At 45.8% G+C, this 26,715-nt stretch overlaps 2 protein-coding genes across 4 annotated transcripts; both read right to left on the bottom strand.

Annotated features, from left to right (window-relative positions):
* Positions 1 to 501: 501 nt before the first annotated feature.
* LOC117962611 (lipid transferase CIDEC-like) lies at positions 502 to 13,115 on the bottom strand. 3 transcript variants are annotated; one of them, XM_034906619.2, is made up of 6 exons: positions 12,950 to 13,115; positions 5,577 to 5,636; positions 4,663 to 4,804; positions 4,142 to 4,291; positions 3,741 to 3,928; positions 502 to 2,893 (listed from the first exon to the last, which is right to left on the bottom strand). In XM_034906619.2, exons 1-6 carry the CDS (start codon positions 13,024 to 13,026, stop codon positions 2,719 to 2,721), a joined length of 792 nt encoding a protein of 263 aa, XP_034762510.2. In that variant the 5' UTR covers positions 13,027 to 13,115; the 3' UTR covers positions 502 to 2,718. The 3 variants fall into 3 exon arrangements, with proteins under 3 accessions (XP_034762510.2, XP_058856095.1, XP_034762511.1); XM_059000112.1 differs by lacking the exon at positions 12,950 to 13,115 and adding an exon at positions 11,574 to 11,697; XM_034906620.2 differs by lacking the exon at positions 12,950 to 13,115 and adding an exon at positions 8,162 to 8,294.
* A 6,531-nt stretch (positions 13,116 to 19,646) lies between these two features.
* On the bottom strand, positions 19,647 to 21,870 carry LOC117411816 (urocortin-3-like). Its single transcript, XM_034019589.3, has 2 exons — positions 21,746 to 21,870; positions 19,647 to 20,250 (listed from the first exon to the last, which is right to left on the bottom strand). Exon 2 carries the CDS (start codon positions 20,220 to 20,222, stop codon positions 19,815 to 19,817), a length of 408 nt encoding a protein of 135 aa, XP_033875480.3. The 5' UTR covers positions 20,223 to 20,250; positions 21,746 to 21,870; the 3' UTR covers positions 19,647 to 19,814.
* Between the last annotated feature and the right edge of the window lie 4,845 nt (positions 21,871 to 26,715).

Raw genomic sequence — 26,715 nt, 5'->3', positions numbered from 1 at the left:
GGGGGCGGGACCTGGAATTAGCTTCAGAACTGTTTTCATGGCGCTCCTCATCATTGCAAAGTGGAGCCTCGCAATCGTCTCCAATACATTTCCCTTCCTCAGATTGAGAAACACTGCAGAGCTGGCTTCTTTCTTTACTGAAACAGGGGGTCAGGCAGACAGGCAGGTTAATAAGGACAGCTGGAGTCCATTGTGTGGTAGCGCTTTGCAATACAGGGAGTGCATAACCACGTCATTGCATTGGAATAACTGGCTGCATCTCTCCTGTGCAATTCCACGGTCCCAGAACGATGCACTTACTCCTCGAGTAGTTGACCTGTTCAAGCAGGACACCCAGTCATGACAATGCTATCACATGCGCAGTATGCCCAGTGCTCCCGTGATGCCCTCTGAACAGCAAGGAGAGCACGGAGGAGGGCTTTAAAACTGACGAACCAGCACAGGACAGAAAGCATACAACACAGAATGAAACACTGCAGGAAAAACAAACACAAACCCAGCTTTTATTAAACTTTTATTATGAGAAGAATCATCTACAAATCATTTTATTACACAATTCTATTAAACATACAGCTTCACCCCTGTATTCATAGACTGAACACACTCCATGCAACAAAGCAGAGACCTGAAACACTCCTTATAGAAAAGTTTGACAATAACTTTGCACAGAATGGTTAGCTTTCCAATGCATGTATCATTGTTTATATAGCTTGTTTTTATAAATATGCTTTACTTTACTACACTTTGCTGTGCTGTTACTGTGGTACACATTATATCCAGACAGAGATGGGGGAGGGGGGTATACAGCATTATCACACAGACACACAGAGACAGGTCAGACGCACAGACACACACACACACAGGTCACGCACGCACACACACAGACACAGACACACAGATGACGCACGCACTCACACACACACAGACACAGGTCACGCACGCACTCACACACACACACACACACACAGTCCTTCAATTTATTTCAAGAGATTTTTTTTCTCCCCACAGCAGCAGCAACCCCCCCCCCGACCCCCCATATTATGCATTCAAATCCTTTAATTCAAACCTTTGAAAAAAATGTAACTTTGCAAAATCTGCATGCCAGCTTCTTAGAACTGATCATTCATTTTAACAGGCAAGGGTTAAAATCTTCACACGCATCTTCCACCCTCCCCCTCCCCCTCCCAAACAACTACAACTTTACACAAGAAACAACTATCAAAAGAAAAAGAAACAAAAACATGAATTCTGTATTTCCTAGCTGCAGTCGTGAGCTTTGTTTTTTTAAACAGTAAGCATTCGCTCTCCTTGAAGCATTCCTATAGTAGAGCCCAGTAAGGAGAGCTATGGAGACGGCCAGTCTGGGTGTTTGCACACAGCGGACAGCGCCATGCTAACGTATAGAGCATCATGACATGCTACGAGAAGGAACAGGGTCAACAGCGGGGTCAGCGCGCAACACAAGACCAAGCCAGGCGCAGGCAGTCCACTCACTGCAGAGATCAAGCAATCTGGGACACTCGAGTTTATTCTGAATTACTCACTTCAGGAGCGGCGGTGACAGTCTCACACACAGGGGAATCTCTCTTCAGATCTGTGTTTTACACACCTACTTGTGTGGTGCTGCAGAGATATATACAAACCGTGCTATTAAGTGAATCAATCCATTCGAATTTGTGACAGTGCAAAGACCAGCCTTCATCAGCGCTCACTGAGTGTGCGTTCTGCAAGTCATTAAACACATTAAAACAAAGGCAGCAACGATCTGAAACGAACGCGAAGGCAGGAGAGAAATCGTGCTTCAGAACATGGTGAAGTGAGACGACAGCGCGGCCAAACAGAGGCACGCAGCGCGGCCAAACAGACCACAGTAAACCCAAAAAGGAGAATGGAATGTGAATACAAAAACAAATAATTCTTACAACCCTGTGCAGCACAGGCAGTCAGTGGGGTGGAAAAACACCTCGTTCTCGTACTTCCTGCTGAATAAAACTCGTGCAGGAGGGTGGCTTTCAAAATCTAAATAAACACTGGAAAATTTATAATTTCAAATACTCTGGAAAACAATAGCGATAATTCGTACCGCATTACAGAAAATAATGTATAAACTCTGTTATGTGAACTGGGGGGTTGCCACCAAATAAAAGTCAAGCATATTGTTATATTCCAGTATGGATCCCATGCGCCTAGCTTTACAACCCTAAAACACAAGAGTGGAAACTGAATTAAAAACACAGATCAGGGTGCACATGATGGCAATATCCCTGGATTGTCCGGGATTGCTCCCTTACAGAGAGAAGCAGCTGGAATCTGAGTGTGTGAGAATCACACAGACACCCCCTGCACTGACAGCCTGGAGCACGTGTACGTGTGTGTGTGTATGTGTGTGTGTGTGGGGGGGGGGGGTGTCTGGAGAGCTGAACAATATCTCCTACAAGAAGCTGAACGGACACAGGGTCTGCAGACACACCTGTAGCTAGCAGGAGAACAGCACGCAACACACAGACACTACAAGAGTGCCTCGTTCCCACACACACTCAAAACTCAAACTCAACCAAAGCACGGCAGATCAATAAAGTATGGCTTGGGAGCCAGCCTGTCTGTAAATGAGCTCCCCTTTCCAAATGTCCCCAACACTCCAGTACAGTACATGCACCATGTGAAGAATGCTGTGTAACTCCGCCCTCAGTGTGGCCCCGCCCCCTCCCCATTGTGAAGTCACACCGCCGTCTTTCCCCATAGGATGCTCTGCAGCTGCGTGGGCTGGGTCAGCTGCTCTTTCTGCTCCGCCCCCTGCTCCTCCTCGTCCAATAGCTGCTGCATGTAGCAGGATGTGCCCAATAGGACGTGGCCTGTGGCCTGCATGGAGAAGAGGGTCCAGCGCAGGGCCTCCCTAAAACAAACACCACGATGCATTACATGAAACGTTGTGGTCTCTCTCAGTGCCTTCAATGATGAAAAAGAGATTCAATTCACACGCTTCTATCACTGCTCCCCTCAATATTTCAAGTACAAGTTTAAGTCACTTCATAAAATTCACTGTTTTCGGTATTTCAGGGATGCAAATAAGACTCCCACTGCACAGCAGTGTGATCCACTCCTGGTTTTACTGTGAGTTTAAGAAGCCTCACCTGCGCTCGTTACCTATACACACTGTGGCTGAAGAAGCTGGCAGTAACTCTGGACTGTGTGACAGTGCTGTGCAATAGGAGTCCTATTCACATCCCTACAGTTCATGTGAGAGTCCGAGTGAAACAGAGAGCAAGCCCAGCAGCTGCAATGAAGAAGCCTCTGGGTTTGGTTACTGCAAATGAATTACTTCCACTTGAAACAGAAGCCCAGGTCTCTTGAATTAGCCTCTGCACAGACACAGAGATGTTCAGCAGGTCTGAGCTCTTGAATTAGCCTCTGCACAGACACAGAGATGTTCTGCAGGTCTGAGCTCTTGAATTAGCCTCTGCACAGACACAGAGATGTTCTGCAGGTCTGAGCTCTTGAATTAGCCTCTGCACAGACACAGAGATGTTCTGCAGGTCTGAGCTCTTGAATTAGCCTCTGCACAGACACAGAGATGTTCTGCAGGTCTGAGCTCTTGAATTAGCCTCTGCACAGACACAGAGATGTTCTGCAGGTCTGAGCTCTTGAATTGGCCTCTGCACAGACACAGAGATGTTCTGCAGGTCTGAGCTCTTGAATTAGCCTCTGCACAGACACACAGATATTCGGACGCTCACACTCACTTCATCATCTTCTTGGCCCCGTAGCAGCGCAGGTCATATGACACGGTGTACATGCCGTACAGGGTGGCCTTCACGTTCAGGCAGCCAATTAAATCACGGGGGTTCGACTTGTAGAGGTCAAAGGTGATCCTGGCCACATCCTTCCTGCGGCGAGGCCTGTCCGTGAGGTGCAAGCGGTACTCTCCATTCTAAAAGACAGACAGACAGACAGACAGACAGACAGAGACAGTGAGCATGCTGAGACTCAGAGGAAGCTGTCACTGTGTATCATGATGTACCTGACAGACACACAGACAGAGACAGTGAGCATGCTGAGACTCAGAGGAAGCTGTCACACACAATACACAATACATTGTTAATGTCATGATTCATGTCTTTAGAATGTGTCTCCATGTCCTTACATCACTGGGGGTCCACTCCTGTCCCTTGTCCAGCACGACAAAGACAGTGTTGTCGTCCAGGGTCTGGAAGAACTCCTCTGTGTCCACCATCGTCCCGTCCTCCTCGAGGACCAGAGAGCACACACTGGAGACATGCAGGGCATCCGGGAGCTGGGGAGGCAGGAGCAACAATCTCAACCTCTCTCCATCTCTCCTTCCCTCTCTATCCCTCTCTCCTCACCTCCCAGAACCAAACAGCACACACTGGAGACATGCAGGGCATCCGGGAGCTGGGGAGGCAGGAGCAACAATCTCAACCTCTCTCCATCTCTCCTTCCCTCTCTATCCCTCTCTCCTCACCTCCCAGAACCAAACAGCACACACTGGAGACATGCAGGGGTCCAGGAGCTGGGGAGGCAACGATCTCAACCTCTCTCCATCTCTCCTTCCCTCTCTATCCCTCTCTCCTCACCTCCCAGAACCAAACAGCACTCGTTGGATACATTACCACAGAACTCTTCCCCTCTCCTCTCCTCTCTCACCTTGTTCAGCAGGTCCCTCAGCCCGTCAGCCATGATGCCCTTCTTGATGCTGCGGTTGAAGTTTGCGACCCGGAAGGGTTTGGGTCGGGTGGCGGGGCCGGTGAGCAGCTGCTGGGTCATGGAGGCGCTGGCGGAGACGTACCTGGAGAGGGGGGGCGGGGGGGCGACAGTCAGCGAGCGAGTAGAACACATGCCAGAGTATATTGATATCAATGGGAACAGTCACACTAGCCAATGTGTTTTGTGAATTGTAAGCTAACACACTGGAGAGTGCATTGAGAGTATCTCTGAATAACCGATAGCACAAGACAAGGCGAGCGAGCCACAGCGATGCAAAGCATAAACCAGTCCTCTGTGAAGCGCTTCTTCAGTCAGCGGTGCTTTTAGGACCCGCGCTGTGAATCAGCATCATCTCTGCCGTTCTGTTATTGAGTGATATGGAACGGCTGACCTCCATTGAAACCTGCCGGAGAGCAGCGTCAGGTTGCTGGATGCTTGGTGTGTGTTTCATGATTCAGGGTCAGATGCTCTAGCCAGTTGCAGGCTGCAGGTACCCTGCACAGTGACCTCTCACCTGCACGGGAATGTCAACACACACTTCCTGCAGACTCCCTAACGTTTTCATTTTCAGAGAATCGGATTTGCAAATACTAAAAGAAACAGAACAAGTGATGCCAACGCTTTCAGCACAAAGTCTCTCTCAGTGTATTAGAAGTGCTGGAAATAAAAACAGGTACATTGGACACTGCATCCGGCGACGGAAACATTTTGGGGTGAAATGCATCAATATGTAACAGTGGAGAACGCTGATTCTTATTCTCTGCATTTAGAAAACATTTCAGAACAATCACACTTAAAAACAAATCCAATAGAGAAGAAGTATCAGAAACAGGTGTGGACGTTTACTGACTTACTTGGAGAGAGACTTCATTGCGTAATCCATGATCAGCAACACTTCACTGCAGTCAACCCACCTGCAAGAGAACACAACACACTCATCAGAGCAGCGAGTCACAACACAACCCACTCAGAGCAGCGAGTCACAACCTGTAACACAACACACTCAGAGCAGCGAGTCACAACACAACACACTCAGAGCAGCGAGCCACAACCTGTAACACAACACACTCAGAGCAGCGAGCCACAACCTGTAACACAACACACTCATCAGAGCAGCGAGTCACAACACAACACACTCATCAGAGCAGCGAGTCACAACACAACACTCAGAGCAGCGAGCCACAACCTGTAACACAACACACTCAGAGCAGCGAGCCACAACCTGGTACAGAACACTCATCAGAGCAGCGAGTCACAACCTGTAACACAACACACTCATCAGAGCAGCGAGTCACAACACAACACACTCAGAGCAGCGAGCCACAACCTGGTACAGAACACTCATCAGAGCAGCGAGTCACAACCTGTAACACAACACACTCATCAGAGCAGCGAGTCACAACACAACACACTCAGAGCAGCGAGCCACAACCTGTAACACAACACAACACACTCATCAGAGCAGCGAGCCACAACCTGTAACACAACACACTCATCAGAGCAGCGAGCCACAACCTGGTACAGAACACATTCATCAGAGCAGCGAGTCACAACCTGTAACACAACACACTCATCAGAGCAGCGAGTCACAACACAACACACTCAGAGCAGCGAGCCACAACCTGGTACAGAACACTCATCAGAGCAGCGAGTCACAACCTGTAACACAACACACTCATCAGAGCAGCGAGTCACAACACAACACACTCAGAGCAGCGAGCCACAACCTGGTACAGAACACTCATCAGAGCAGCGAGTCACAACCTGTAACACAACACACTCATCAGAGCAGCGAGTCACAACACAACACACTCAGAGCAGCGAGCCACAACCTGTAACACAACACAACACACTCATCAGAGCAGCGAGCCACAACCTGTAACACAACACACTCATCAGAGCAGCGAGCCACAACCTGGTACAGAACACATTCATCAGAGCAGCGAGTCACAACCTGTAACACAACACAACACAACACACTCATCAGAGCAGCGAGCCACAACCTGTAACACAACACTCATCAGAGCAGCGAGTCACAACACAACACACTCAGAGCAGCGAGCCACAACCTGGTACAGAACACTCATCAGAGCAGCGAGTCACAACCTGTAACACAACACACTCATCAGAGCAGCGAGTCACAACACAACACACTCAGAGCAGCGAGCCACAACCTGGTACAGAACACTCATCAGAGCAGCGAGTCACAACCTGTAACACAACACACTCATCAGAGCAGCGAGTCACAACACAACACACTCAGAGCAGCGAGCCACAACCTGTAACACAACACAACACACTCATCAGAGCAGCGAGCCACAACCTGTAACACAACACACTCATCAGAGCAGCGAGCCACAACCTGTAACACAACACACTCATCAGAGCAGCGAGCCACAACCTGGTACAGAACACACTCATCAGAGCAGCGAGCCACAACCTGTAACACAACACTCATCAGAGCAGCGAGCCACAACCTGTAACACAACACTCATCAGAGCAGTGAGCCACAACCTGGTACACAACACACTCATCAGAGCAGTGAGCCACAACCTGGTACACAACACACTCATCAGAGCAGTGAGCCACAACCTGGTACAGAACACACTCATCAGAGCAGCGAGCCACAGCCTGGTACAGAACACACTCATCAGAGCAGCGAGCCACAGCCTGGTACAGAACATCACAATATAGAACTCGGAACAAACATTTAATGAAATGGCAAAATACAGAAATGATAACACCCTGGACCTGAAATACAAGCGTTTCTCCAACATCTCCAGCTAGTCTCTCACACACACACACACACACACACTGTCCGAGCTTCAAACATCTCCAGCTAGTCTCTCACACACACACACACACACAGTCCGAGCTTCAAACATCTCCAGCTAGTCTCTCACACACACACACTGACACACACACACACACAGTCCGAGCTTCAAACATCTCCAGCTAGTCTCACACACACACACACACACTGACACACACACACACACACTGTCCGAGCTTCAAACATCTCCAGCTAGTATCAAATACTACACCTATGGACTGTTTTATTTTTTTAAAAACAGGGTTTAAGTTAACATGTACCGTTTCCCTGACTCTTATTGTATAATGCAGCCTTCTCGTTTTCTCACTAGAAGACACACTCCTGTACTTTAAGACAAGGTATAGATTAACACACCCTCAACAATCCACCTGAACGCTTTGTCAAACAAACCGCTCTGTTTCATCCACACATGTAATTCTGCTCATAATTTTGTACAGAACATTACAGTTTTTAAAATGTGGAAAACCAGTTTCCTCTCTAAATATTCCCTGGGTCTGCAGTAAGAAGTCTTGTAATTCTAATACTGCCCCCCTCAGACAGTTCTAAAGAGCTTTAGATATTATTCAGTTCACACTAATTTGGCTTTGCTGTGCGTGGAGTACTTACTTGTGTCTCAGTGTAACCCTGCTTGACTCTGTACTGCACTGACGCTGCTGCAGACACAAGTGGAAAGGCTCTGCTCTCCCTGCTCCTCGAATGCTGGCTGTGCCCGTGTGCTGGAGGCTGGATTCTGTCTCAGCCCAGCTGCGCACTTTGACCCCGAGCTTTCACAACAATGACTTCACTGCAGGGTCAGGGTGTGTCCTGTTGAGTAATACCCAGCCTCTCTGTACTGTACTCCGGATTGTGAAAGACAGGCTTAATCAGCTGGCTCCACCCTGACCGTTACACACGGCAGTCACATGAGCCTCAAAGAGATCACCTTTCACCTACATGACTAAATCAATCACTATACACACACACACACACACACTGTGTACCACAGTACATCTGCACTTCTCCCCCGCTTGTCCTCTGGATATACTATACATTTACCATTGTAAATATGCTTTACCATGCCTCTCTGTGCTTTACAATGCTTTATTAAACTTGATGGCATATTAGAGGTGCAATCAAGCAAACATTGTACTAATCGAATATTGGACGGGTACTAATTTACAATAACCGATGCATGAAGAACACTATTATAAAAATATTAAAATACACTCTTTCCAAAAACCATCAGCTGAAACCACGTACACAGTATTATATTTAGGAATATGATCAATGCATTGAGAAAACTGCATTAGTATTCAAAAGCAGAACAAGATGATGGAGGCTGTGGGATTAAAAGCCACGGTGATGAGTCATGGGTTGATTGAAGCATTGCTGCTCTCAGAATACTATCCAGGCATAGGGAGTGACAGTCATGGGTTGATTGAAGCATTGCTGCTCTCAGAATACTATCCAGACATAGGGAGTGACAGTCATGGGTTGATTGAAGCATTGCTGCTCTCAGAATACTATCCAGGCATAGGGAGTGACAGTCATGGGTTGATTGAAGCATTGCTGCTCTCAGAATACTATCCAGGCATAGGGAGTGACAGTCATGGGTTGATTGAAGCATTGCTGCTCTCAGAATACTATCCAGGCATAGGGAGTGACAGTCATGGGTTGATTGAAGCATTGCTGCTCTCAGAATACTATCCAGGCATAGGGAGTGACAGTCATGGGTTGATTGAAGCATTGCTGCTCTCAGAATACTATCCAGACATAGGGAGTGACAGTCATGGGTTGATTGAAGCATTGCTGCTCTCAGAATACTATCCAGGCATAGGGAGTGACAGTCATGGGTTGATTGAAGCATTGCTGCTCTCAGAATACTATCCAGGCATAGGGAGTGACAGTCATGGGTTGATTGAAGCATTGCTGCTCTCAGAATACTATCCAGGCATAGGGAGTGACAGTCATGGGTTGATTGAAGCATTGCTGCTCTCAGAATACTATCCAGGCATAGGGAGTGACAGTCATGGGTTGATTGAAGCATTGCTGCTCTCAGAATACTATCCAGGCATAGGGAGTGACAGTCATGGGTTGATTGAAGCATTGCTGCTCTCAGAATACTATCCAGACATAGGGAGTGACAGTCATGGGTTGATTGAAGCATTGCTGCTCTCAGAATACTATCCAGGCATAGGGAGTGACAGTCATGGGTTGATTGAAGCATTGCTGCTCTCAGAATACTATCCAGACATAGGGAGTGACAGTCATGGGTTGATTGAAGCATTGCTGCTCTCAGAATACTATCCAGGCATAGGGAGTGACAGTCATGGGTTGATTGAAGCATTGCTGCTCTCAGAATACTATCCAGACATAGGGAGTGACAGTCATGGGTTGATTGAAGCATTGCTGCTCTCAGAATACTATCCAGGCATAGGGAGTGACAGTCATGGGTTGATTGAAGCATTGCTGCTCTCAGAATACTATCCAGGCATAGGGAGTGACAGTGCAGGCCTCTCAACACAGTCTCATTTGTCACGCAATCTCCAACATCCTGGATTCTACGATAGTCAACAGCTGCATCTCAGTGTTACATGCAGTAACTCTAGGACGGCAGTTTCACCCATTTCAGGTTTTAATACAAGCTCGACAAGCCCCAGTGCATAGTAAACAAGCTCAGAGGTGTGTCTTATTAAAGTCACAGCAAGACCAGGACTGGATCAATATGCTCTGCAATGGGAGTCTTATTTCCAGCCCTGTATTCAGTCGCTGAACACAGCTCACTTCTGTCCCACCCTCCCACCCTCCCACTGTTTGCACAAGGTGGGCAGCAGCACAGAACAGTTTCATAACTCTGCTGGAGTTCACTCAGACAGCGTCTGGGAGTCTTAAAGGCACCACTACAGTAAAGCCAAACTGCAAAGACTAAAGCCCTGCTAAAAAAAACACACAGGCAGCAAAGCCAAGCTACTGAGTGCGCAGATTTCCTCAGAGTTTCTCCCACAGCCAGTCACGCTGAGGTCACCGGTACAGCATGCAGCTCCCAGTGTCCAGCAGGCACTCCCCAGCCAGCTGAAATGTGATGAAACCGGGATTGTAAACTCTCCGCTCGGCTCCAGCCTGTGCAGATTGGCTGCAGAGAGTGGCGTGTTTGTAACTTCGCAGGGCGTTCTAAAGAGGCAGCACTTGCCAATCAAGATCACTGTTTGGGTTACAGTTTAAGAACTGCCAACAATCAACTAAAACAACTCTGTGAGCAGTGGTGATACTGCGGGCAACCCTGTGCTGGTCATGAAGGAATCTTCTTGTGTATAATGCATCAGGGTTAGAAACTCACAGCAGCCCTGAGCATCTGAACCGCCCTTGCTCAGGTAAATCACTGAAATAACCAGGCAGGCCATTTCAATACTAGACTTCACTGAGGGGAGCTCTGAACCCCAGGACTGGTGCGAGTTTCAACCCCGCTCAAACTCCTGATCACTTCAATAATAATAATAATAATAATAATAATAATAATAATAATAATAATAATAGACTTCACTGAGGGGAGTTCTGAACCCCAGGACTGGTGCGAATTTTAACTGTGCTCAAACTCCTGATCACTTCAATAATAATAATAATAATAATAATAATAATAATAATAATAATAATAATAATACTAGACTTCATTGAGGGGAGCTCTGAACCCCAGGTCTGGCTGCAGCAGGGCTGGTGTGAGTTTCAACCCCACTCAAACTCCTGATCACTTCAATAATAATAATAATAATAATAATAATAATAATAATAATAATAATAATAATAATAATAATAATAATACTAGACTTCATTGAGGGGAGTTCTGAACCCCAGGTCTGGCTGCAGCAGGGCTGGTGTGAGTTTCAAACTTGCTGTATGAAGCTAGTAATACATAAACTAAAATCTCTGAATTATTCACCTCGACTATCATGCAAAGCTTCAGCAAACAATTACAGCTTGTGACGCGGTGTCCTGCAAACTGCGACCCTGCTAAAGAAATCTGTGATCAATGCATTCACTGCACCTGGATAAACAGCGGAGGGATGTTCAAACGGCTTGCTTGAAGTCAGCATTCACGTCTTCATTTATTAACCAATACCCGACCATACTGGAACACTGGCTTTCATATTAAGAGACTTGTATCACATCAAAGTGACCCAGCACTGATGATTAGGACCTATGCAAACACAGACACAGTGGAGTGGATTACAAAGTGCGGACTGCAGCTCAGCTCAACACTGACAGCTACCCGACAGCTGCTTCTAACATGCTTTGGTCATGACACTGGATTATTCTGATAGATAGATAGATAGATAGATAGATAGATAGATAGATAGATACTTATGAATGACAGACTTATTTTAAGTGTGATTTGATATGATTCAGATTTGACTGTCTTTGTGGTTCAGATACAGTAATGATTCACAATTTGATATTAATGGTTACATCATGCACACCTCAAGCCGTTGCATTGTAACCGGCCCTGTCCTGCGCTGTTGTCACAGTTTAAATGAACAGTAAAGCAGGTCAGTGTGTTTCCTATTCCTGTGCCGTGTCCCATTCTTCAGCAATATACACACAGTGAGGAGATTAAACGATTGATAACACACACTCATCGATTCATTAAACTAACGGCGGGTAGATAGTACACGATTGAGAACACACACTTGAGAACAATCGACTCCTGTAATAGTAACCAGTTCAATGCACGGCAACAATAGCCACTACAAGACACTGAGAGACAAGCGTTTAACACGAGTAGGTCAATTGCAAACCACGAACCGCTCTGCTCGCTAAACACAGAGCAGCTACAGTCACAGAATCACACACGCGTGCGGAACGCTCTGCGGTTAGGTGCAGCTACTTTGTCTAAACACTCTTATGCGAGCGACAGCGCCGCACTGTCGCAAACCAGAAACACTGTTTTAAAGGAAGGACAATAATAACACGTCCCAAGGTCTAGATTAGAGAATCCAGTGGCGGCCGCATGTGTGATGTTTGAAATGGGATGAGTATGTGTGCCTCTACAATCTCTACTCCAGCAGCGCCCTCTTAAACACTGCATTTTAACACGAGGAAAGAGCTGCACTCGCTGTATCGGCACACGGGCACGGGGAGCTGGATCAAGCATTTGTTTGGTGCGCTCAGTTTTTGTTTTGTTAGCAAAACATTTTAATGCTAGTAACATTCGCCAAATTAAACAAAAAAAAACATACAACACCCATTGTGTGCAAACTATAAACAGCAATACGCACAGACTCCCGCAACTCACAAATCAAATGGTAAAAGGAATCGAGCGAACACAGCCTCTCAATTCGGGTGCCTGTAAGCATTACAATGCGGTAAGAGAGGTTGCTCGACACCGCTATCACTCGCACCCGGTCTCTCTTCTGTACTTACTCGCTGTCAGCTCTCCGTGTGTTAATATTATTAGCTGTAGTCTCTGTGTTGGGCACGCACACCGTGCACTCCAGCATATGAAACGCGAAGGAGGCTGCTGGGACGCTGCCGTGTTGTACAGCTGCTGGTCATTATTCTCAATCACGTGGAGACCGGACCCTCCTTCACGTGACAGAGCCGAGCTCGTGGCGGGGTAGAGTTCACTTCACCGTGGAGGTCAGGGCTCCGGGGCGTTTTGTAACAGGGTAACGTCAGTGTGAAGGAGAATGCGATGCTAATAATACAGGCACGCATCAGTGTCCGGATAATAACACATCTTGGAATGTTTGCAATGTGGTATTTTCAGAGTGACTGGAACCAGTAGCCAATCTGGTGGCTGCAGCCGTTTGGGGGTTTCTTATTACCAGTACAAACTCTACCTCCAGTAATAAACCCAAACAAGACTACACATAAGAACATAAGAAAGTTTACAAACGAGAGGAGGCCATTCAGCCCATCTTGCTCGTTTGGTTGTTAGTAGTTTATTGATCCCAGAATCTCATCAAGCAGCTTCTTGAAGGATCCCAGGGTGTCGGCTTCAACAACATTACTGGGGAGTTGGTTCCAGACCCTCACAATTCTCTGTGTAAAAAAGTGCCTCCTATTTTCTGTTCTGAATGCCCCTTTATCTAATCTCCATTTGTGACCCCTGGTCCTTGCTGCTTTTTTCTTTGCACTCTTTCTAGAGCAGCAAAATACTTTTTGTAACGAGGTGACCAGAACTGAACACAATATCCTAGTAGCGTAACATCAGTAGGGCTGAAGAGAGAGAGAATGCTTCTATGTTATTGTAAGTTCAGAGAAAGGCACATCATGTTTATTTAAGAGTTGAAGGATTGCTGTTCCTGTGTATTGATTGATTGATTGATTGATTGATTGATTGATTAACTGGGGGACGGCAGAGAGATGCTCTGCAAACACACGATGAGGCTTCGATGCAGGACAGTACAAGCGCCAACCAGCGCCTTAAAAAGAGGAGTGAGTGTGGGGCTGTGGTAGCAGCTCTGAGAGATTGCTCACCCTGGAACAGGTCCTGTCTGCTTGTGATCACTTTCTCATGGAAAGAGAAACGAGTGAAGAAACAGCTGCTTGGGTTTGTGATGATGATCGCTGCTTTTGTTCGCCTCTGTGGAGAACAGCGATCCACACAAACCCAAGCAGCTGTTTGTTCACTCGTTCACTCGCCCGATTGTCAGCCCCTGATCCCAGTAATGGAGCGCTGGGTCTGTCATGTCAGAACTTCCATTCAACTTCTGATACGACAGTGCCACCTAGTGGAAGCAACGGGTTGCCAAATCCGAATGCCATGTACTGTATTAATCCACACATTCTAACCAGGTCCCAGTGGGGCTGGCAGATTCAGCCTTCCAGGTTTGCCAGGAGCTGCTCATTTTTGTTTTTTTTTAAAAGCTTGAATAAAACATTTTCAACACGTTCCTGATTGTTTTGATATGTTTTTATTCACACATCCTCATTTCCTGGGGCACGCTCACCAGGAGTAAGAGAAGGCTTCTTCTCCACGTGTTTCCAGCTCATGCTCCCTCCTGACACACTCCCCGTGTGATTACAGCTTCAAAGGAGATTAATAACATAACGAAGCGATACGGATACGGTTTCTGTGCTGCGCTAGCTTGCAGCATTAAACGATTCGGTAGCGCTGCTTTTTAATTGTAGTCTTGTACTGCGAACACTGTTGTATGTTTTTATAGTTAACAATTTGTACTGTTTTGTTTCAAAGAAAATACTCTAAAATTGACAGTTTCATTTATTTAAATAAGTTCGAGTGATTGTAAAGGTGGTAATGTACCGTTTTTTTTAACCGGCAACAGAGGTAGAATTGCATTGCTTCTGTTATTTGAGGGAGAAAGGTCTGTATTTAAAATATTTATTAGCATTTCAATTGACTGTCGCCCAACTCGGTGAAAAACTTCCAAAGGGGTTTCCGCGTCTACAAAAACACGCTTTCGTCAATTTTCCACATGTGGGTGATATTCAGATAAATCGTACAGTATCACCTAGAGCCATGTTAGTTAAACATAGGTGTGATGAATAGCAAATTAGGACTTAAGTGTCCTCCAGTGTAGTCTTAAAGTGAAGACCATACTTAAGACCAAAATTCCATTAAGACTCGTTCGTGAATAAGAGTTTAGTCCAAATTGACTACAATGACTAGTCTTAGACTTGTCAGCTTTGTGAATACGCACTGTGATGCATAGTTCACCCCTTACTCTCTGTAAGTCTCTTTGGATAAAAGCGTCTGCAAAATGACTAAATAATAATTAATTAATTAATTAATTTGTGTAAGATGACCACTGAAGCCTTTGACCCTCTAATTGCAGTTTGGATGCAGTCAGCACATCGCAGGCTCGTCCGAGCTCCAGGAAGGAGGACCAGAACCCAGCATCCTTGATATCCCAGTGGTTTGACCTCCTGTCGGAGGAGGAGGTAGAGCTCGACAGCGACTTGGATGACGACCCCTAGTTTTGGTGAGTATCAAACCCTTTCTGCTGATACTCACATGAGACCCTAATGACACGAGTCAGGTGAACCCCTGCTTATAATGTTTATTGCTGTGTTCTTTTAGTGTGAACCCCAGGAACATCAAGTGACCCCGTCCGCTGATGAAGACAGTCAGTGTGTCTCTCAGAGAGCAGAGTATACCAACTGCAACAGCTGCCAGTGTGGCCCTCCACGAGCGATGGTACTGCAGGGGCCCCGTTTCAGTAAGCTCTGTGACCTCTACTAATACTCACATCCATCCTCTCTAAATACATAAATAGAGACAAGAACAAACCACTAACAAGCTGTTTGACATAGTCTGCGCTATTCTAATAATATTAACACTCAGTCATGGAAGAGCGCTTTCCTCTAAGGCTGAGTGATTCGCTGGCCCCTCATTCAGTTTTTATTCCACTTAGAGCTGGGTTAAAAATACACACACTGCACAGACATGCTTCCCTGGGTTTATCGCTTGCTAGCTTGCTTGTTTGTTTTTCAACAGGCGGCTGCATCCCTGTCCTTGGCTCTTGATTTATTTTGTATAATAGCCTGGCACTGCCTCAGGCTCCCCTGACTGTCCTGTGTTTGCTTTTGTTTTTCATTCGTTACCCCTCTAGTTTGTCACGTTTATACATGCTGTCTCTACACCAGGGGTGGCCAAAGTTGGCCTTTCCACTCCTGGTCTTTGTTCCAACCCTGGTTTCAATTGTAACTGAACCAATTAAACCTTCCAAGTCCTACAGTAGTTCATGATCTCATTTTACCTGTTAAACCTAGAGTGGATGGTCCTCCAGCGCTGTCATTACCAGCACCTTAATAATAATGAGCACTAGTCTACACACTGCATTCTCAGCTCTGCAGCGCTGTCATTACCAGCACCTTAATAATAATGAGCACTAGTCTACACACTCCATTCTCAGCTCTGCAGCGCTGTCATTACCAGCACCTTAATAATAATGAGCACTAGTCTACACACTGCATTCTCAGCTCTGCAGCGCTGTCATTACCAGCACCTTAATAATAATGAGCACTAGTCTACACACTGCATTCTCAGCTCTGCAGCGCTGTCATTACCAGCACATTAATAATAATGAGCACTAGTCTACACACTCCATTCTCAGCTCTGCAGCGCTGTCATTACCAGCACCTTAATAATAATGAGCACTAGTCTACACACTGCATTCTCAGCTCTGCAGCGCTGTCATTACCAGCACCTTAATAATAATGAGCACTAGTCTACACACTGCATTCTCAGCTCTGCAGCGCTGTCATTACCAGCACCTTAATAATAATGAGCACTAGTCTACACACTGCGTTCTCAGCTCTGCAGCGCTGTCATTACCAGCACCTTAATAATAATGAGCACTAGTCTACACACTGCATTCTCAGCTCTGCAGCGCTGTCATTACCAGCACCTTAATAATAATGAGCACTAGTCTACACACTGCATTCTCAGCTCTGCAGCGCTGTCATTACCAGCACCTTAATAATAATGAGCACTAGTCTACACACTCCACTCTCAGCTCTCCAGCGCTGTCATTACCAGCACCTTAATAATAATGAGCACTAGTCTACACACTGCATTCTCAGCTCTGCAGCGCTGTCATTACCAGCACCTTAATAATAATGAGCACTAGTCTACACACTGCATTCTCAGCTCTGCAGCGCTGTCATTACCAGCACATTAATAATAATGAGCACTAGTCTACACACTGCATTCTCAGCTCTGCAGCGCTGTCATTACCAGCACCTTAATAATAATGAGCACTAGTCTACACACTGCATTCTCAGCTCTGCAGCGCTGTCATTACCAGCACATTAATAATAATGAGCACTAGTCTACACACTGCATTCTCAGCTCTGCAGCGCTGTCATTACCAGCACATTAATAATAATGAGCACTAGTCTACACACTCCATTCTCAGCTCTGCAGCACTGTCATTACCAGCACCTTAATAATAATGAGCACTAGTCTACACACTGCATTCTCAGCTCTGCAGCGCTGTCATTACCAGCACCTTAATAATAATGAGCACTAGTCTACACACTGCATTCTCAGCTCTGCAGCGCTGTCATTACCAGCACCTTAATAATAATGAGCACTAGTCTACACACTGCATTCTCAGCTCTGCAGCGCTGTCATTACCAGTACCCTGGCATCTAGTGAAAGGGTCTTACACTGAAAGAGAAATAAAAACATGGTCCATGTGTTTCAGTTTGCATAGTATCATTATATAAGATTAGTTGACCTGAGTGGAGTTATCTTTCCTGGGTCTGCCCTGTTAAAAAAAGGGTGCATGATCAATTATCAATTGTTTTTCTGTTAAATAAAAACACATAACGTTTTTTTTCATCATTGTAGTTTCCAGAACTTGATTTTAAAAAAAACAACGAATAACGCTGACGAGGATGGTAACAGGTAGGGTGAAAGTGAAACGAGGCCTCTGTGCGTGGTGTGTGTCTGTGTTGCTGCAGTTACTCTCAGACTGATGCTCTCCATCGTGGCAGTGCTTTACTCAGACGGCTCAGATTGCCTCTGCTTGCATATGAAACACTCAGGGCTGCAGCCCGATGTCAGGGACTAATTGACGGTAGCGTATCGGGTGACTCAGTGAGCGCTGCGCTTCATCCTGGCAAAGCCATCAGATGCCATCAAATAGCCCTGCAGATGGTGTGCGGCGTGTCTGTCAGGTCTTATCCTCACAGGGCTTTCAGTGCCGCCTCGATCATCACAACAGGCTTACCTTAGAAAGGTTGAACATAGCAGAAGCACAGTGAAAGCAGGGTAAACTATAGTAAATAGTATAGGCTTGCATAAATGTATATGACACATCGTAAAACCATGGGAAAAATGCAAAGATCCTGTGCAAACATACCAGGGTACACTTTTCTAAAGGTTTAGCCACAGAGTGTGCCCTGAGACTCATGTAGTAGTTGTTGTTTTAAATAACGCGTTTAAGAACGGGGTGTTCACATGTAATGAGATGAGTGATGTTATTCATTCATTCATTCATTCATGTATTTATTGAAAGGTTATTACGGGGGAAGGAGTTTAAAAGCTTAACCGTTGTCTGAATTCTGCATGTCGAATACACATGCTGACCCGCAGTGCAAGGGTTTGTGTTTCACATTCAGTGTTTATATTCTTTTTCCATTAAAACACAGATGTTTAACACATCATGCACCTCTGTACTAACTTTAAGATATGGTTGCTACTGTAACATTCATCTGATGTTCTGGATCCCGCACTTAATCATCACCGCCTAGGGCCCCGCACAGCCTCAGGCCGGCCCTGCGTGTATATATTGAAGGCGAAACTGCTGCGCTGATTGGTTCAATAAAATAAGCCACAGAACTCGATTGGAGGAATTACAAAGAAGCTGGCTTTCTGATTGGTTACAGACATTCTAAATATGTTAAAGTTTCAGCGCTTAGGAGATTCATTCTGAGAGGTTACATATCGTTTGGTTTTGTGATTCCAGTCTATCATCATAAAGACAAAAACACACCGCTGGAGAGGAGAGTACATGATGAGTTCTAGTTTATTATCGTACAGTCGTCTGTGTCTCTCCCCAGCCTCCCTGCCAATCACTCCATAAGGACAATATTTACAGAATATACAGACACTGTGTGGTGTTACAGTGCAGCACACTGCCCCGGCCCAGCATCAGACAGCGTTAGATCTTCACACTGTGTCTCTGCCTCCTTGAACACTGAGTGGAATTGGGTCTGGTCAGTCCTAGGGGTGTAACGATCGCCAAATCATGAAAGTTTCTTTACATGCTGTATCTTAATAGAGGTGTGTATCGTTTGATACAAGACCAACAACAATACAGCTCATTGTACAGTGACCCTTAAATGAAGAATGAATGTGTTTTTATAGGTGGTATGAATACATGCTCTCCCCTGGCTCATTTCATTGTTTGTTCTGTTTTTGCATCCAGCACATGTATCGCGATACATATCACATCACGACGTGCGTATCGCGATACATATCACATCACGACGTGCGTATCGCGATACATATCACATCACGACGTGCGTATCGCGATACATATCACATCACGACGTGCGTATCGCGATACATATCGTGACCTTGTTACACCCCTAGTCAGTAAAGGGAAGGGGGAACTCAAAGTAAATCCGGGACTATCTGAAGTGATGTTGTCAGATCAGCTTTAACATGAATCGAATCTGTATTAACAGTTACACATTGGGAAACAGAGTAGAGAATGACAAACACGGCAACTAAATGACAGATACAGATACAGGGGGTCTGGTTTCAGCGGTCCCATTCAGCCCCTGTTTATGTCACTCCTCGTTTATCTCATTTCCTGCGTCCGATGCGTGCCATCAGCTCTGCGTTGGCGGCGGCCTTGGCCCTCATGTCCTTGGCCCTGGCGAGGTCCAGCAGGATGCTGAGGATGCTGGTGGGAACGTCGAGGGAGAGGGAGAAGCGAGTGCCGTGGGGGCTCCTCCGGGCTGGGCGGGAGGGGGCAGCCCGTTTCCTCTGGGGGTAGTGGTGCTCCATGGCACCCCACTCCGAGGGGAGACCCATGTCCAGCAGCGAACGCAGCAGCACCCCTCCCCTGCTCAGGATTCGCACAGCCAGCAGGCCCCCCTCCTCCGGGACATTGCTGTACCCCTGTCGTTGACCCTCGCTCGCAAGAACATGGGACAGAGCCCCCGACGCCAGCAGAGCGGCCAGGAGCAGAGGGAGCCGGCCAAGATACATCGCCACTGCACACAACCAGGAGGAGTGACTGCAGAGAGGGAGGGAGTGTCAGAGAACTCAGACGTCTCAGATGCAATGAACACAGTGCAGAGATGGAAACAAGACTCCTGCTGCATAGCAAGTTCCCACATTCCAGGTTGCCTATGCTTTACCATGCTTTCCCTGTGCTTTATCCACACTTTGCTGTGCTTTTCCTGCAGGACACTTGTATAAGGGTTTTGCTCACAGCGCAGTAAGCCCGGCAGTACTGAAGTTAAGTGAGTGAGAGCGACAGGATGTGAAACGCTGATCTTGAGAACTAAGCGTCCGCAATCGCTGCACGCTCCGGGGCTGAGAGCTACAGCAGGACACACAAGTGAATGCATGATACAAACACATGACTGCACCGAGACACATTGCGGCTGTCTGCTTGAAGCCTGCGGGCACGTCTAAACGAACCCGCCAAAGGGGCAGTCATTTATACCACTCCCAGCCCCGAGCCAGACACACACAATTAGCAAAGGGGTGGATTTGGAGGACGAGGAGAAAATCTCTGAATCGCTGAAATCAACACAGAGGCAGAAGAAACGGGGGGTAACGAGCCAGCCATACCAATAATAATGATGATAATATTATTATTAATAATAATAATAATAATAATAATAATAATAATAATAATAATAATAATAATACTGTTTCAATATCGTGAAAATATAGTGTAATATACAGATTCACACACATTCCAATACATTGTAGATTCTGAAGTCATTACTCTTATAAAAGTTTTCCATAGTAAAAGCACAGCAAAGTGTAACACAGTGAAAATATGGTAAAGCATAGGTAAGTATTGTCAAGACCAGTGAGATATATTGAAGCATATTAAAAAACGTGGCAAACCAGGGTAAATTAGGGTACAGTAGAACTGCAAACTTTCTGTGCAAATTTAAATAATCTTTTTCTAAGGGACCGATTACACTGTATCACCTCTGGCAGCAGGGATTTTATGCCCAGTGTCCTGTGACAGTAATATTTTAGAGGAAAAGATAGTTACAGCTCCCACAGGGCTGTTTAGAAAGGAGCCGGGTTTAAATAGACTGTTAAAATGTGTTTCAACAGTGAAATACTAGCACTGCGCTGCATCTTCACGGGTTTCCTACTGTAAAGTCCCTCTTGGTAACCAGCTCAGTATAATGACCAGCCCTGCATTAAGACCACTCGAAGACTCTGTGTTCCTGTCAGTCCCAATGTTCAGATCTCCCTCTATTACAACTTCCTATTGAGACCTATTAATACCACAGATAAGGTTACTGATAGGTAATGTTAAATAATAATAACAAGTAATATTAGTAACACAGTATCCATTGCAATATATATGTCCGCACATGCACAATTAACAAGCACACACGTGTTGCAATACACATATCATTATCGGTTAAATAAACAGACACATTCACTTGCAGGTTTATTTATCAGTGCACCTCCTGCATCAGCACCTGCAGGAACAAGTTTGTGTCAACTTGCTTTCTTACTGCAGTCTTACTTACCTTGTACAGGGAGTCAAATCTTCAAGAAACTGCTGCCTGGTCACCTTGTCTTCAGCGTGCTGTTCCCTGTCTGCCCTGCGCTTTGAAGGGTCTGTCTGTGAGCCCTGAGATGCTGAGGTCTCTCTGACTGCACTCAGTGAATGACTCTCTCTATCGCTGTCCTGTTCTCTCCCTCCCTCCCTCTCTCGCTGTGATAAACCTGGAGTCCAGCCTCTCATATTGACATCAGAGCACAGAAAAGAGATAATGAAATGAGAGGGAGGAAAGAAATGATGACAGGAAAGAAAGCGAAAAAGAAAAATGATGAAAAGGGTAATGAGAGGGAGATGTAATAAGTAAAAATAAAAGATGTACCGAAGGAAAAAAACAGATGAGCAAAGAGGGGACAGAGTCAGAAAAGCATTGTTCTCTGTGTCTGTGATGTGTGCTCTCATTGCGGGCCCTGTACATGACCATCTGTAGAATCAGAAGTGCAAAATAAACTTGAAAATCTACCGTGAGTTTTCTGAAGCTGATTGTGCTATAAGGGTGTTAATGAGTTATTCACTGTCAAATACAGAGGTCAGCTGGGTTGTGTATACAGTGGATGCAGTGAGGTCTTCTGTTGAATAATTATTAAAATCCTTTTCCATATACACAGGCATCTCATCCACGTTAGTGCCGCGAGCGGAGCATCATAACTAGGGCTTCTGTTTTTTGGGTTTTATTAATTGTATTTTTCGGTGCTTATTTTTAGCTATTTTCGAGTTTTATGTAAATCTTTTTTTTTTTTTCAGGGCTTTTGTTTTTGATGTAATGTATAAAATGAGTGTTTTTGGTTACTTTCCAAAATGCTTGAGCATTTTTTTCAACTCGACAGTACTTGCACACTTAAGCTGTACCTTCTTTCCATTGCTGTCTTCCACATCGAAATCCCTCTGGTCACGGGAACATTCTTCCGGGGTTTTTGTGTGGAGGAATTTTTGTACATTTCGTCACAATTCTGTTTTAAATCCTCCGTATCTTAACTGTGATACAGATTTAAATCCCGCTAACAAGACTCCATCCTGATTGTATCTCGTTTTAAATCTCGCAAGCGGAGTCTCCAATAGAAATGCAGGAATGTGCTGTCACTCAGTAGTTGGGGCGGGTTTAAAGTATTCAGAACGAATATTAAAGCTATTTACTCCCAAATGTCATTAGCATGATATTTTCACAGAGCAACGACACACCCGAAAAAGTTACTGAACATGAAATAAACGACTCAGACATCTGATGATGGGCTCGCAGGGCTGCAGAATAGCTGCGCACTCGCACGCAATGTGCGCTGAAGGATTCGTTCGGGACCTGAAGGTTTTCTCCTAGCTGTGATTTTCTGGAAGTCGACAGGATCATTCTCACTTCAGCATCACCTGCCACCGGAAACCCCCTTCTTAGCTATTTTTGGCACAGCTAATCGAAGTGAATTAGAAATATTAAGCCTAGCCTATAACTTTTCTCATTTGTTAATTATAAATGTAGAATTATTTGGTTCCGGAAGGTTTGGAATTTCCGGAAAGGTTTGTGGAGTCTGTGCCCCGAAGATTTTGGACATTCTGCTACCCTGGGGGCTTGCGGGAAGTCTTGAGTTGTTTCTTATTCATTTCAGAATTGTAAATAGTTTTATGTTTCCCAATAGGACATCAACATGCTGCCCATTCACTGCAGCTGCTTGTTAAAGAGCATCACAGAGGGTCCTGGAGAGAAAGTGCAGTGATGTATGGAGCCGAGCGCATAGTCTCATCTGTTCTCATCCTGTCTCCAAGATGAAGCTATTAATTAATAAGGAGGTTCACGATGCCATTCTGAACAGGAGCATTTCTAATTAATGGAAAAAAAAAATCTGTTAAGCAGTTAACTCAGTTCAATCAAACCAGGACATGTGTAGTTTTAATCAGCAAGTTGTGTTTACAGGTTGAGATTTTAACAGAGCTGGATGCGCAGCATTAATAGACAAGTTATTGGATTATTATGAGTGACAGTAGCTTGTCATGTTGTTTGTACACTTTCACTACAGGAGCATTTTCTGAAATTTGTCATTACCCTTAACGAGCACTAGCCTAAAAACACTCCATTCTCAGCTCTCTAGTGCTGTCATTACCCTGCACCTCAGTAATAATGAGCACTAGTCTAAACGCTCCATTCCCAGCTCTCTAGTGCTGTCATTACCAGCACCTTAATAATAATAATGAGCACTAGTCTAAACACTCCATTCTCAGCTCTCCAGAGATCAGACTTTGGCTCAGAGAAGGATCACAGTGGGACACAATGAGGATCAGACTGCGATGCGGTCAGAGAGGATCACAGAGGGAAACAATGAGGATCAGACTGCGATGCGGTCAGAGAGGATCACAGAGGGAAACAATGAGAGATCAGACTGACGCACTGAAAGAGGATCACAGCAGGACACAATGAGGATCAGACTGCGATGCGGTCAGAGAGGATCACAGAGGGAAACAATGAGAGATCAGACTGACGCACTGAAAGAGGATCACAGCGGGACACAATGAGAGATCAGACTGCGACACGCTCAGAGAGGATCACAGAGGGACACAATGAGAGATCAGACTGCGACGCGTTGAGAGAGGATCACAGAGGGAAACAATGAGAGATCAGACTGACGCGCTGAAAGATCCTCACAGCGGGACATAATGAGAGATCAGATTGCGACGTGCTCAGAGAGGATCACAGAGGGAAACAATGAGAGATCAGACTGCGACGCGTTGAGAGAGGATCACAGAGGGAAACAATGAGAGATCAGACTGACGCACTGAAAGAGGATCACAGTGGGACACAATGAGAGATCAGATTGCGACGTGCTCAGAGAGGATCACAGAGGGACACAATGAGGATCAGACTGCGACGCGTTGAGAGAGGATCACAGAGGGAAACAATGAGAGATCAGACTGCGACACGCTCAGAGAGGATCACAGAGGGACACAATGAGAGATCAGACTGCGACACGCTCAGAGAGGATCACAGCGGGACACAATGAGAGATCAGATTGCGACGCGCTCAGAGAGGATCACAGAGGGAAACAATGAGAGATCAGACTGCGACGCGTTGAGAGAGGATCACAGAGGGAAACAATGAGAGATCAGACTGACGCGCTGAAAGAGGATCACAGCGGGACACAATGAGAGATCAGACTGCGACACGCTCAGAGAGGATCACCGAGGGACACAATGAGGGATCAGACTGCTACACGCTCAGAGAGGATCACAGAGGGACACAATGAGGGATCAGACTGTGACACGCTCAGCGAGCATCACACTGGGACACAATGACAGCACATACTGTGACACGCTCAGGGAGGCTCACAGCGCCTGCCAGTCTAGTGTGAGAGCCGACACAACCGATCTGTCCCGTCAGTCACCTTCTCCTGCCATTCCGTCAGCAGCCGTCCTCTCGCCAATCCCTCCCTTAGAAAAGTTCACTGTGCTATGTTTGCAATTTGCAATTTGTCAGGATTCTGCGCATACTGTTGTTATATGTCTGGTCATCATCTTTTTCATCATACCTGCAGCTCTGATTATTCATTCACAGCCGTGGCAGGGGTGTACAGTACGTTTGCTGACCAGCTTGCCCGTACTCAGCTGTCCTCTCTTGTAATGTGTTTGACTGGATGTCTTTGTGAGGGCTGTCGACATGCCTCTCTCCTCTCAGTCCTCGCTGGTCAGATTGATGCCTCCCCTCGGCCCCCTGTGTAATGCGAGCAGAGGGATTGTGGATGTTGTGCAGTGCTGGAGAAATACCTGAAGGAGATTGATTGAGTTCCAGTAATTACAGGAGGCAGCATCCCTCGCTCACGCTCTTGTTTTTAAATTGCTTTGGTGCTTTCAGGCCGGAAGGCTTGGTCATTAACAGCACAGACACCAGACAGGCAGGTGGGTTAAACAATACTGCCTCCTGCTAAAGACACTTAAAATATTCATGAGCAATGTTACCACCATCTCATCACCCCGAGCGGTCTACACACACACACACACACACTAGCACACAGATAAACACACACAGACAAGCATGCATTTAGGAATACTAAAAAGTGATGACAAAAGTTTCACTCGAAGTGTTTCCACATGTCCCAGCGGGGTCACTGGCGCTCATTAGCATATTAATAACTGCCCCGCGCTGACAGCTGCCCCTGTTCCGAGGGGCAGGAGGGCAAGCTGTGTGCCCCGTCATCACCGCTCATGTTAATAACGCTGTCACTTCATCTGTCTGTTTGTTTATTAGATTGTCATTATAATGTATTCTTTCTGTAGTGGATAGTACAAGCGATACCATTGGCCCTGTTCATAAAGACTGTTAAGAATTGTTTTAGAAACATTCCCTGAGATTAAACAGTGATTTGAAAGAGGATTCTAAAAAAAAAGAAAATGTATGAACTGTAAACAAGATATAATAAATACAAATGGCCCCTTTAGGGCATTCCCTTATTAAATTGACCAAGGTATCTTTGTACAGTAGTTTTACAGTTTTCCCCCATGCTTTCCCCATGGTTTTACTATGCTTTTACCATCATCTACCCTGGATTGCCATGTTTGTTAATATGCTTTACCATCTCTCTGTGCTTTCAATGCGTGCCTGTGCTTTACCACGCTGTCACTGTGCTGTATTACACTTTGCTATGCTTTTGTACTATAGGACACTTTCATAAGGGTTGACCTTTCCAGATCACATATTCCTCACACTGCACTGCATATCCAGGGGCTCATATTAAAAGGTAAAGCTGTGGAAACAGATCTCTCCGGCCAATAGGAGCCAGCCAGAGATGAAATACAGCTCCCCTTCAACGAGAAGGAAATTGCTTTTAAACAAAGAAACATTTTCAAACTCAGCGGGTCTCTGAAATGTCAAGTGCGTATTAAAGCAGAGTGGGGTTGTGAAGCTATCTGTCTGTCAATCTCTCTATCGCGGTGCAAACGGAGAGCCTGAGACGCAGCTGCGAT

The sequence above is a fragment of the Acipenser ruthenus genome, chromosome 25 (assembly GCF_902713425.1).
Source record: "Acipenser ruthenus chromosome 25, fAciRut3.2 maternal haplotype, whole genome shotgun sequence".
NCBI classification, from domain to species: Eukaryota; Metazoa; Chordata; class Actinopteri; order Acipenseriformes; family Acipenseridae; genus Acipenser; species Acipenser ruthenus.
Note: the sequence above shows the minus strand (reverse complement) of the source record. Positions and strands in the feature narration are given on the sequence as shown.

Coding starts and splice junctions, on each gene's coding strand:
- LOC117962611 (XM_034906619.2), bottom strand. CDS start 13,026: ATGCTGGAGTGCACGGTGTGCGTGCCCAACACAGAGACTACAGCTAAT. Junction 4,292..4,662: donor TGAGGGACCTGCTGAACAAG/GTGAGAGAGGAG, acceptor CTGCCTCCCCAG/CTCCCGGATGCCCTGCATGT. Junction 2,894..3,740: donor GGGGCCAAGAAGATGATGAA/GTGAGTGTGAGC, acceptor TGTTTGTTTTAG/GGAGGCCCTGCGCTGGACCC.
- LOC117411816 (XM_034019589.3), bottom strand. CDS start 20,222: ATGTATCTTGGCCGGCTCCCTCTGCTCCTGGCCGCTCTGCTGGCGTCG.